Source organism: Gavialis gangeticus, unplaced genomic scaffold (assembly GCF_001723915.1).
Source record: "Gavialis gangeticus isolate Ggan-Ray unplaced genomic scaffold, GavGan_comp1, whole genome shotgun sequence".
NCBI classification, from domain to species: Eukaryota; Metazoa; Chordata; order Crocodylia; family Gavialidae; genus Gavialis; species Gavialis gangeticus.
This window is the reverse complement of record NW_017729032.1, coordinates 1,837,615-1,850,012: the sequence shown is the minus strand read 5'-3', so window position 1 is coordinate 1,850,012 and position 12,398 is coordinate 1,837,615. Positions and strand designations below refer to the sequence as shown.

Here is a 12,398-nt window from a genome sequence, read left to right as displayed (position 1 = left end):
GGGGGGGGGGGGGGCAAAGGGACTTGCCCAAGGCGGCACAGAGGACCACTAGCAGAGCTGGGAATATTGATCCAGGTACCATCTCAGTGCCTCAACCATGAGGATGCCACATTCCCTGGAAACCCGAGAGCAGCCCTGCCCTGTGTGCCCTGGGCCCTGCAGAAAGCCAGATGGGGGAGCGCAGCCCAGGGTGCTCTGGCACAGACAGGGCCTGGCTGTGCCCAGCCTCCCAGCCAGCTGTCTCTCCCCGCTCCCCAGACCTGCAGGCAGAGGAGCCACGGGCCGGCCCGAGGGCGATCCCATGCTCAGCACGGGGCCGGATGCTGACGCGGGCCGTGCGCCTCAACAACAACACGCTCAACGAACTGACGGACCTGGGGCCGGCGCTGGAGCTGCTGCTGGAGAACCCCGAGGAGCTCTCCTGGCTTGACCTCTCCTTCAATGACCTGCCCACCATCGACCCAGTGAGTGCACGTGGGATGCAGGCCTTGGGCACAGGAGCTGCAGATTCTGCTGCTAACCCCAGTTTAGACTACCTACCCTCTGTGCCTCAGTTTCCCGACCTGTAAAATGGGTGTGGTGCACTGGAGGTCGCTGTGCCCCTGCTGCAGACTTACTCCTGGAGGGTCTGGGATGAGGCAGGGGGAACAGCAGCAGAGCCAGATACTGCAGAGCAACTGGGTGGGGGCGGGGATGTCAATGGGACAAAACCAGACCAGTACTGAGCACCACTGGCTGCATAACCCTTGCTTCACAATGGTCCCCAACGGAGAGGGGAGGAGGGGGTCCTTCCCCATCCCATGCCTCACTTTCCTGGCTGCTTGGGGGGTGGGGGGCACTTTGTCACAGGGCCTCCCCATGCCCCACCACTTAACCCCCAGGCTTTGGGCTCCACAGATCCTGACCACATATCGCAACCTGCACTGCCTCCAGCTGCACGGGAACAGCATCCAGGGCCTGGGCGAGGTGGACAAGCTGGCCGTCCTGCCCCACCTGCGCAGCCTCACACTGCACGGCAACCCCATTGAGGAGGAGAAGGGCTACAGGTACCCAGAAATGTGCCCGTCCCCAGGGATCGCTCTGCCTGCCCCAGCACAAGGCATGGGGGAGCAGGAGCCAGAGGATGGGGAGAGGTCAGGGGCCACCCCCTGCAGACTCCCCCTCCCACAGGGAGGGGGTGGGTGTCACAGCACTGCCCAGGTGCCCCTGCCAAGCTGGGGGTGGGCACAGGAGGTGCTTGTCCAGGCCTCTCTCTTGTGGCATCACAGGGCCTGGACTGGAGCTTGCTAAAAACTAGCTCTCGTTCCCCAGCAGGCTGCCCCATGGCTCCGTGTCTGTCCCTCCAAAGCAAAGGGCCAGGCTGCAGCAGGGCCACTGGCTTGCAAGCCACCTGCAATCACGGCTGGTGACCGCAGGTGCCAGCCCTGTCCCCATGCCCCCACAGGAGCTACGTGCTGTCCACACTGCCCCAGCTCAAGTCCTTTGACTTCAGCACCGTGACGAAGCAGGACCGCTCCACCGCCGCCATCTGGAAGCGCATGAATGCCCAGCCGAAGAAGGCCAAGAAGAAGAGAGAGCGCTTCTGAGGAGAGGCCGCAAGCTGGGCACCACAGCTGCAGATCCACAACTGGTCCATGGCCCCCTCCTCAGCCTGGAGAGCCTGAAAGCCCCATGGGACATAGGAATAAACCCTTCGCGCCATGCTGTGGAGCAGGGCGTGAGTAGGGGCTGGGCTGAGCCAGTGCCAGAGAGCTGGGGCTGTCCTGAGAACAGGGGGAACAGCAGCAAGTACCCAGGTGTCCCAGGCACCTGCTTTAGCCTGAGATGAGTCCTACTTGCACTGTGCCAACCCCTATCTCCAAGTCAGCTCGAATCCTGGAGGGCGACAACCCACCAGGACTGCACACCTCCAAGAAGGTCATGTGCCCTTTGCCATCTCAAGTGGTTTCCTGGCAACCATGGCCATAAGCCCATGACCAGAAGTCATGAGCCCCTTCCCAGCACAGCAGCCCCAGAGACCACCGGGCAGAGGCACGAAGTGGGATCCACAGCCCAAAACCCACCCGCGTGGCTTCGTGCTGAGTAGGGGAGGGCCAGTAGCCTGGAAGTACCTTGCCCCAGAATCCAGCCGCAGCAAGGAGGCTGGCCCCTTCCATCCATCCTGCCCTTAGGCAGCCTGTCCCAGGCTGGCAGGGGCAGGCGTCATTCCCTGGGGTGCAGGTAGCTGGCAGGAGCCTGTAAACCACAAGGCTCTTCCCTGCCATTACAGCCCCTTTCTGGCCAAAGCCACCCCCAGCTCCCTGCTCACAGCAAGGGGAAGGAGCTGCCCCTGCCAGCCTTGCAGCTGCCCAAGTACTAGGGATGCAGATTGCTCCAGGCAACAACTGCAGGGAGCAGAGCAAGCTAGCTACCAAAGCAAGCTACCAGGCTAGGGATCTGCTTGTCCCCTCTCCCCTGTTCAGCCCCAGAAACAAAGGACTTAGTGCTACAGCGAAGGACATGGGACCCCCTAGGCAGCAAGGGGACAGAGTGATGGGCTAGAGCTAGTTTAACCCTTCCCTGGCACAACAGAGCAGCCCTCCTGCTGCTCTGAGTCCCAGCAGCTGGCCCAGAGCCACAGGAGCCAGCAGCATAGCTGAGAGGGGTAGAGGGGTGTAGGACTCATTTCTGCACCTGGCTGAAACCAGCCCAACCAGAGGGAAGGTGCCTTCCTGCAGAGGCTCCTTGGGGCATCAGGTCAAGGAAGAGCTCCAGATAGGGCCCCACACCCACATCAAGGCACCTGCCCCCCACAAGGGACTTCTGCCACCAGAGCCTAAAGGTCACCAGCTGGGACGAGAACACAGGACCCAGAGCGGTGGGGGACATGAGGGTCCCAGCTCAGCCCCTTGGGTTCGTGTTCCTGCCTGTTCTGTTGTGAGGAGCTGCCCTGAGAACTGGGCTGGAAGGGCATCGTGCTTGGTGCCCATGTACTCTGCTCCTGCCACCCTGTGGCAGCGTCCTATTAAACACTCAGCAATGCACATGCATCCGGCTCAGACTTAGCCCCCAGTGACAATGACCCCCAAGGCACAAACACCAGCCTGCCCTGCCTGAGTAGCCCAGGGGCTGCCCCAGCACCCTTGCTCCTGGTTGAATCTGAGTTAATTTCACAAGGACAGCTGCTGCTAGAGATTCTCCCTCTCCCCAAAAGCTGCTCCTAAGGTTCATTACCTTCCCCGCTAAAACCTGCCCCTAGCTGGTGTGTTTTGCTCAGTGAAGAACCTGGGGGCTTTCCCCCTTCCCTTCCAGAAGCTCTCAGGGCTGGAGACATTTCAGAGCATGAGGCTCTGCCAGTGCTGGGGAAGACGCAGGCTGCTCTGCTCCAATGCAGGAAGCTGCAGCAGTGCTGCCATTTCCACCTATGGCTGGGTCTGGATGTCCAGCTGAGATCGGCTACCTTAGTGCACCGGGGTCAGGAGGGCACAGACCTCAGGCCTAGGGTCAGAACCCAGCACCTGCAGCCATAGCCCAGGCTTCTCCACTGCAGAGTGTAAGGACTGCTCTAGAAACAGAGCTGGGGGACAATTTCAGCAAAGCAGAAGGTGGCACAGATAGGGATCAGGCAGCCAGGAAAGCAGAGCCTGGGAATTGGGTTTCTGCCCATGGAAACAGTCGGGCAAGGACCCCTTGCTTTCATGATACGGCTTGATCGTTACACTCACACCAACGCAGTTGCCCACGGTAGCCAGGGACTGGGGCAAACCCCTATGTTTGCCTTGCTGCCTTGGGGGACCAGTTCCCCCAGCTCTGAGCTGCAATGTTGGCCTGGGGAAGGGGCAGGGGGCACTGAAAAAGGCTGGGCACTCCTCCCAGTGGGCAAAACAAGCACAGAGACGTTCACTGACTGCCACAGGCCCAGACTCTGCTCAGGCAGCAGGCCAGAAGCAGCACAGGGACAAGCAACTATTTGGGGGGGAAGAGGTATGAAATGCTGCTGACGCAGAGCAGGGACTCACACTCTCCTGCCTGCCTCATGCCCAGGCCTGAGGGTGCCACTGCCCAATGGCAACAACAGAGGCTCAGGGGATGAAAAAGAGAACCCAGCACTCCAGGCCAGAAGCACAGTGAGACCCAGCATGCTGAGATGATCCATACCTGGTCCAGTGCCACAGATCTAGCCTTTCCCAGGTATCCTGCTCTGGAAACCAGCACAGGCCTCCTGTCAACAGCACCTGGGTATCGATGATTGCAACCCCCTGGCAGCTGCAGCATTGGCACCAAGCTTATCCAGGGACCACGAAATGAGTCGGCACAGAAAAGAGCCAGCCAGCTAACACGGGCTGCAGAAGCCCAAGGAGATCAGACAAAGTGACCACCTCCAATAGCAGCCAAAGGAGGGGAACCACGTTCCCAAGTCCTCACTGCACCCCTCCATCCCTCAAGTGCTGAGGGAGCTCCTGCCTCACAGCGGGGAAAGAACACAACAGGGACCTGGGGCTGAATGAAAGGGCTTTATCTACGGTGCCAAAAAAAAAAAATTAAAAAACAAAAACAACCAAAAAAAAATCCAACTGAAAGGCCTGGGCGCGTGGAGCCACAGGCATCAGGCAGACAGAGCTCTGCGCGGAGCACCACAAGTGGGGCCCACTCCATGCCTTTGTCACACACACACACACACGCACACACACCCACACACACACCCACCCACCAACCAGCCCAGCCCTCCAGGAACATATGAGGGCCTGGGGGGCATTGCCTCAAGTGCAGCACCCCGTGAACCAGCAGTTGGTAGACTGGGAGGGATACTGAAGCCCACCCCACCTGCCAAGAGCCAGGAGTCCAACTTGTCCCCAATCTTTGAAACAAAGGCACCCGGGAGCTGGAGAAATGCCTCCCGTTGTGCTCAACAATACAGGCTTCCTATGAAATACAACATCTCCCCTCCCCACCTCCCCACAGCTATGCTAGCCTGCCCCCCGCACACACGCACATGAAAGAAAAGGAAAGCCTGGGACCAGGTATGGCCTCCTACAGCAGCGGGGCCTGGGCGATGGTGCCGGTCTCCTGGGCAATTAGTAGGAAATGGGGGGATCTGTACAAGTTCTGTGGCAGCAAGGCGCCGGTGGGAGAGAGGAAGAGGGCAACAGAAAGAGCGAGGGGGTGCAGGCGAACACGGGCGCCAGCTCAGGGGATCCCAAACTGCACCACGAGCTCCTCTTTTGCATCCACATGGATCTGTGAGAGCGCGCTGAAAGCGTAGGCGGCTATCCGGGACACCTGGGGACAAGCAGAAATGCACATGAAGGACTGTGACGGGAAAGCGAAAGAGGACCATACCCCAGAGACCCAGTGTTTGGCTGCAATGCCAATGACCGAGGGGCCTTGGCCTAAGAGGGCTGGTCACTGCAGCAGGGGCAGGGAGGGGAAGAGGCAGGTGCATTGCCAGGCTGTACCCACCAAGAAGCAGCTTGAATAGCTTGCTGGTCAGCCTCTTCACAGTCAGTGACTCCGGGTAGTCAAGGCCCCAGCCAAACATCTCCCCTCCACGGCTGCAGTTACAACCCATGTAGGGCTCTCCACATCACCGCCCACCGCCCCCCAGCCTCCAGCCCCTGGGAGAATGAGACCCTGAGCTGAAGTTGCCAGGTGCATCCCTTGACCCCTGTAATGTATAGAAGGCTCAGAGCCCTCGTGGCTGAGCTGGCTGGAAAGCAGGCTCGCCTCCACCCCCAGGGGAAATGCTGCCTGTTGATAATCCAAGCACATGGAGGGTTGGGGTCAGCTGCAGTTACAGATAGCTGCCCAAGCGCTGCCTCAAGGGAGGGAGAATCCAGCCTGGGAGCTCTTGCCCTGTAAAGAAGCAGGGGCACGAGGCCCAGCAGAAAGCCCAGGAGCTGGTGTTCTCCACAGAGGTGCCAAGGAAGAGGTGGTCAGGTATCCAAATATCTAAGATAAGGAAAAGGTGGGTCATTTATGACAGCCCCACAAGGCTCATGGCTCTGGGGCAGTGCATTTCTGGTAGGTGGCAGCAGCTGAGGACAGGAACTTTAAGCCTTCACCCCAAGGCATTTTACAAATGCACACAGGCTTTCTACAGGAAGGGTGCTCAGCTCCTGTCTCAGCCACATCCGAGGGGATGGGGGAGCTGTTTAGTGCCACAGGGAAGGCTGGATTCGGCTGGAAATGCACAGCGGAGTACAAAGCAGATGACAGCAAGAGTCAGACTCAAGCTCCTCTGACACAAGAACTGCTCCAAACACTGCTCTGCAGTCAAGCATCATGACCTCTATCTCTATCTGAACGATGCGTTTCTCCCAGCACAGCTCCCACAAACACTGTGCTGGGCTCAGAACTCCTCAGCAACAAGTGCCACCAGACTACCATTATTTCTGGTTTCTCATACAGGTACGGGCCCAGCCAAAGCCCATGGGGTTAAAAATCCCATAGAAGCCCAGCCCAAGCAGGTCCGCACAAGCCTTCCTGTTAACCTGCAGTGAGGGATACAAGCATTCACCTTGCCTCCCTGGTTTGATCATGAATGAGCTTGGCCCTCTAATGAGACAGCCGTTTACAGCTGCTAAGCAGTCTCACATGGGTACAGTGGATGAGGGACAGCTGTCTCCCTAGATTGCTTCCTCCTAAATCAAGGCCAGCAGGACTTCGTAGGAGCCAAGCCGTCTGCAGCCACATACTGTGGCAACTAGGAAAGGTAAAGAAAAGCAGGACTGCAGGCAGCCAGCACAGTCACTGAGACAGGAGCATCCACAGGGTTGGTTTTAAAGTGCTGAAGGAGCCTGCAGAGCCCAGGATGTTTCTTCAGGATCAGCCACACACAGCAGGCCTTGTTCTGCCCCAGTGGTGTGCGCTATGAGGCTTCTGCTGAGTGATGCTGGGCCTCTGCTCCTGGGGCAGGATAACAAGGGAAGGTTTCCAGATCACCCCGGCATAAGCAGGAACAGGACCTCAGTGCTTCCAAATAGGGCAGAGCTGAGCCACTGGCTTTAAATCACTGGTGTCTTCACCCCTCTTGGGTTGTGGCCATGACACACTTACTTCAGAGCAAAAGTGGAGCAGATGCATGGTGCACAGCCCTGCCACACTGGCTTAAGTCACAGGATTATAAGAAAGTCTGGCTGGAAGGGATCTCACAAGGTCATCTAGTCCAGCCCTCTGCTCAAGTCAGGATTGTCCCTGACTAAACCATCCTAGACACATGTCTGTCTATAAGATTGTAGGGAAGTAGGGCCAGAAGGGACCTCACAAAGTCATCTAGACTAGCCCCAGGGCCAAACTCTCCCAGGAAGTGAGGGGTAACTACACCCATGTAACCAGTCATCTTCACCCCAAGGGGGCATTTCCTCCATGCCAACAGGCTATGGTCCTCCACCTGCTAGAGGTGAAGCTCTGCAACTGCCCCTACTGCACATCTCTCTAGAGGGTCAGCTGTGCGTCCACTTCAGACACTACCACTGTCTTGCTCTGGAGGAAAACCCTAGCTAAATGACCCAGAGGTAAATGCGACTGCACTCTTAGAGCGTGGACACACAGCACGCTTTCAGAAAGAGAACAGAGGGTGGCATTTCAAAAAGGGCAGCAGCTGGTACATTCTGTTACCTCTTCAACTAACTGCCCTTCAGAAACAGTTCCTCCTCTGAAATGAGATCCATGCACCTGTGTCCCCACACTTCCCTCTGATGAGCTAAGATGATGGTAAGGGATGAGCCTGCCCCTTCTTGGGCAACCCAGTTGCTCAACAGGTAGTGCTACAGAACCTCTTCCGCCTGGCCAGGCCTCTGGAGACAGTGGGGCATTGCCCAGCTCTGCAGACCTTGCTGTAGGGTGTTGAGGCCCAAAGAAGAATAAATTCTGGCTCTCAAGTGTTAGGGGAATTTGAGGCAGTGAAACCAACTGAATAAGAGCCCACAGTGTGCAAAACAGGCCAACAGCATCCTGGGCTGTATTAACAGGAGTGTTACATGCAAGTTGAGGGCAGTGATTCTTCTGCTCCATTCAGCACTGGGGTAGCCTTTCATGGAGCACTGTGTCCAGTTTTGGGCCCCGCACTTCAGAAGGATGTGGACAGATTGGAAACAGTCCCGCAAAGAGCAACAAAAATGGTCAGAGGCCTGGGAAGCAAGTTTAACGAGGAAGGGCTGAAAGAGTTAGGGTTACCGAGTCTAGAGAAAAGAAGACTGAAGGGGGATTTGATCATGGTCTTTAAATACCTGGAGGGTGATTATAAAGAGGATAAGAGAGACCTGTGTGTGGCTGTAGGAGGCAGAACCAGGAGCAATGGTCTCAAATTGCAACAAGGTAAATTTAGAGTGGAGATGAAAAGGAACTTTCCGACTCCAAGAGTGGTCCAACATTGGAATAGGCTGCCTAGAGAAGCTGTGGAGTCTACATCCTTGAAGCTTTCAAAAACAGGTTGGAAAGACACATGGCTGGGATGGTTTAGTTACGGACAATCCTGTACTAACCAGGGCGTTGGACTAGATGACCTCACAAGGTCCCTTCCAGCCTGAGTTTCCTACAAGCCTATGAAGAAACAATCTAGATCTGTGGTTATTAAAATGAAGGCCACCGAGGTATTTTTAGCCTGGTCAGACTTGATCCAGGCTTTGGGAAGCTAGGAAAAATGGCTAAAGCAGGATCTTTATAAGATATACCATGTTCCAGTGCTTGTAAGTTTGGAGGGAAGGGAACCACTGGGTTACACTCAGAAAGGCTAGAAACAGGAAGAGACTGATCAAGAAGACATGGAGGCAGAGTCTTGGGAAGCTCCTCAATGACTGGAGAGCAATGAGTGCCTTCAACCAGAAGACATGAGTTGCTGGATCACTAAGCACTGCCTGGGGGGGGGATAAGTCTAGCCTGGGAGGGACTCCATGGGTCAGCTCACAGAACACCTGCTCTCTGGTCTAGGGAGCTCCTCACCTGCTGCAAGTCTGCGAAGGGGACGGGTTCACTCGCTAGCACTTGATGTGGTTGGCTGGTCAAAGACGGCAGAGGCGGGAGCTTCTTCCAGTGCGTCAGGTTGTTGCTCAGCATCGCCAGCCGCGTGCTAGGTGTGGGAAGAGTAGAGCACGGGGTTAAGAATCAGATGGCAGCTCCTAGCATGCGATGTGGAGCGGGCGATGCACCGGGCAGCGAGGCAGGTCTGTGTTGAGGCCTCAGATACCTGAAGAAAGCTCCAGCTCTGGATGAGACGTCCCCTCCCCACATCTTGCACTTACAGATACTGCAGCTGCTAAACAGCCAGACTCCTGGTGAGGGGCACATCCCCAAGCAAGTCCCCCATGGAGGATCCAGGTGGCACAGGGAACCCTGAGAGGTATCTGTCCAGTCCAGCAAGCTTGTCCTGAAGCCAGCATGCCCCACGCCCCCCTCCAGCCCCAGCCTGAGGGAAGGCAGCAGGGTGTCAACACCTCAGTAGGGCTGAGCCAAGGCAGGCCAGTGCTGCCTCCCCACTGACAGCAGGCTTCATGTACGGCGCCGGGGTCATATGCAGCCCCAAGAGCTCCCAGCCTTTCTGCTGCCCAGGGCACCTATACCGGGGTCCTGCCACACGTCTTGTGACCGGAGACCTCTGCTCACCCCACACCACCAACTGCCCAAGCTGGGGCTTCCCCTACCTGTACTGTCTGGCTCTGTCCATGTACTCATGCTGCTCCATCCCCTGGGAGTCGGCAGCCGACACGTCAATGATGTTACTGCAGAAGGAGGCAAGGCGGTCAGTCCTGCAGCCCACACAGCTCAGTTTAACTCCCAGCCCTGAGTCTCTTGGGTGCTGAAGCTGCACCCTGCACCCTCGGCTCCAGGGCAGGGAGCAGTAATACTCCCCCATCTGATCATGGGCTTCTGCCTGCACAGCAGCCTGGGTCTAGCACAAAGCTAGAAGTCAGGTGGTTGGAACAGAGACTGTCCTCTCAGGCAGGGGTTCCCCCCACATGGAAACATGGCTGTGCCAGTGCCAGCCTGTGCGCTTAGGACAGCTGCAGGAGCCAGACAAGCAGGGACTCCCTGTGGCCTGAAGATGCCTCTCACTTGTCCAAATCAGTTCCTCCCGCCATGCCCAACATACCTGTGCCCTTCAAGGGCTGGGAGGAGACCCACATGTGGAAGCTGCTGTGCCACAGAAGGGAAGTACTGGATTCAGCCATTTCAGACTGAGGCAGAGGTACTGCTCCAGCTTTCCCAGCACCTCTGGGCTGTAGATGGGTCACAGGGCCCCCTGGGCTACTCCCACGATCACCATGTTAACTCCCCAAGCAATGCCAGGCTAAGGCTGTGTTCTCTTTCCCTTACTAAGAGAGAGTCCAGCCTTGTGGCCCAGCTTCACACCCTCTCACCCAGCAGCCCACAGTATGCTGAGCACATGCAATCAAGTTACACACACCCAGGGTGGGGGAGAAGGGTGAGGAGGGGGTGCTGCCTTTGTGTACACACACCCAGGACGGATTTCTGCTCAGCCACATCCAAGCAGGGGAATCAAGGCCCTGAGGCCGTGCTGAATGAAGAGCTGCCTCTCCCAGCCCTGTAAGGGAGACAGCCTGGGCCAGTGAGCAGGGCATTACACTGGGAGGTGAGAGACCAGGGTTCTGGTCCCAGCTCCGCCACTGACTCACTGCATGCTCTGCCCCTGCACTTCAGTCTCCTCAGTGGTGAAGGGGTCAAGGGGTCAGCAGTGCTTGCCATTTTAGGGACGGCACAGATCAATGCCAGATGCACCCAACAGGCCTAGTGCATTTCCACCATGGCCTTCAAAGCTCTTTGCTTCGGGGCTGGCTCCTACTTTGAGTTTTCTCCTCCCAGCTTGTTGACAGAGGAGCAGGCGGCAAGAGCAAGTTGCACCGAGTTTCCAAGCTTAAGCAATGTCAACGAGGGCTCCAAGGACTGAACAAACGCAAGTCACCACCCCCTCGACTTGCAGATGGAGCAGGGAGAATTAAGTGACTTCTCCCAAGCCAGAGGTTCAGGGGATCCTGCACTGCTGGGCCCATGACTGGAGCAGAGAAGACTCCAGTCTGACCTCACTGGTGGCTCCTGTGCCAGGCCCCATCTTATGGGTCTGAGCGCATGGAACACCTGAAGAAGAACCTCTCTCCCCTGGCCTGAGGCCTCGTTGCCCCAAGCTCATCTGCCTGACAGACCAAGCAGGAATTATCCAGACTGCCTGTGACAGCCATGCTCCAGAGCTGGAAGATCCCTCCCAACCTAGGTGCTAAAAGCCAGCTCAGTCCAAATTTTGCAGCACAGATGGAATGTGATACATGACATAATGAGAAGAGAAGACCGGGGGGGAGCAGGGGGGATGTGTTAGCAGCCTTCATCTAGCTGAAGAGGGATCCCAAAGAGGATGGAGCTGAACTATTCTCAGTGGTGGCAGATGACACAACAAGAAGCAATGGGTTCAATTCACAGCAAGGGAAGTTTACACTAGATTTCAGGAAAAATCCTCTCAAGAGGAGGGTTGTAAAGCACTGGAACAGGCTCCCCAGAGAGGTGGTGGAGTCTCCATCCTTGGAGGTATTTAAGCCCTGGGTAGACAAAGCCCTGGCTGGGATGATGTAGTCGAGGCTGGTCCTGATTGGACCAACGGGTTGGACTAAATGTGCCCTCCTGAGGTCCCTTCCAACCCTCCTTCTCTATGGTTCTGATGATTTATGTGGCACTCCAAGCCACAGAAAACAGTGCTATACCGTGGCACCGTGACAAAACCCTGTGGAGATGATCTATCTCACCTTTCAGTGCCCTCAGGGAGCCTGTCAGTATAAGCCAAGGGCCAGCAATGGCTACTTGGCACTGAAAGGACCAGACCGCTAGACACTAATGCTTTGGTGCAAGGGAGCATGGACGCCATACACAATTCAGCCTCAGAAGCAGATGGGAACACACTCAGGGATGCTTTCAGCCCTCATGGCAAAGACGTTCTGCACCAGATTACCCATTAGAGGAAGGGAGCCAAAGCACTACTAGCTTTGACATGGAGTTTGGTGTGCTGCAGGGTGCAGTTATATGGTGTGGCTGCCTGCAAGGGGACGCAACTGGACTTCAGGCCCCCAGCCCCCCATCCTGCCCTCTGGGAGCTCCGTTGTTCAAGCTCACACTGGCTGGAGCACATTGAGACTGGATGGCTTGGCTGTGGATGCTCACCATTTCCTCCTCACTCCCAAACTGAAATCTCGTTTGGTTTGGATGGTTTAGACAGGGATGGTTCTGCCTGAAGCAAGGCACCAGCCTACAAAGTTTCTGTGGGCCCTACCCACATTGGACTGCACTAGCTGGCCCCCTGGGATCCCTTCCAGCCCTGTTTTCTACCTGCCTTCAGAAGAGACAAATTCCTCTGCTGAAGTCTAAGCAATCCTTTACCGTGCAGACCCCATTGCCACCTCCCCTCCCCGACCCAGCTCTGT

At 56.7% G+C, this 12,398-nt stretch overlaps 2 protein-coding genes across 2 annotated transcripts in view; one reads left to right on the top strand and one right to left on the bottom strand.

The window, feature by feature from the left end:
• The window catches only part of LOC109302198 (leucine-rich repeat-containing protein 51-like), an 8,980-nt gene extending 7,191 nt beyond the window's left edge, over positions 1 to 1,789 (top strand). Inside the window, exons 2-4 of the mRNA XM_019523763.1 lie at positions 259 to 464; positions 898 to 1,046; positions 1,445 to 1,789. Of these exons, the coding sequence (XP_019379308.1) occupies positions 259 to 464; positions 898 to 1,046; positions 1,445 to 1,586 (497 nt within the window). The 3' untranslated portion in view covers positions 1,587 to 1,789. The remainder of the gene's footprint in view (positions 1 to 258; positions 465 to 897; positions 1,047 to 1,444) is intronic.
• Positions 1,790 to 4,673: 2,884 nt separating this feature from the next.
• The window catches only part of LAMTOR1 (late endosomal/lysosomal adaptor, MAPK and MTOR activator 1), a 19,292-nt gene continuing 11,567 nt past the window's right edge, over positions 4,674 to 12,398 (bottom strand). The window contains exons 3-5 of the mRNA XM_019525330.1: positions 9,618 to 9,695; positions 8,920 to 9,046; positions 4,674 to 5,259 (exon numbers count right to left, since the gene is read on the bottom strand). Coding sequence (XP_019380875.1) covers positions 5,167 to 5,259; positions 8,920 to 9,046; positions 9,618 to 9,695 — 298 coding nt within the window. The 3' untranslated portion in view covers positions 4,674 to 5,166. The remainder of the gene's footprint in view (positions 5,260 to 8,919; positions 9,047 to 9,617; positions 9,696 to 12,398) is intronic.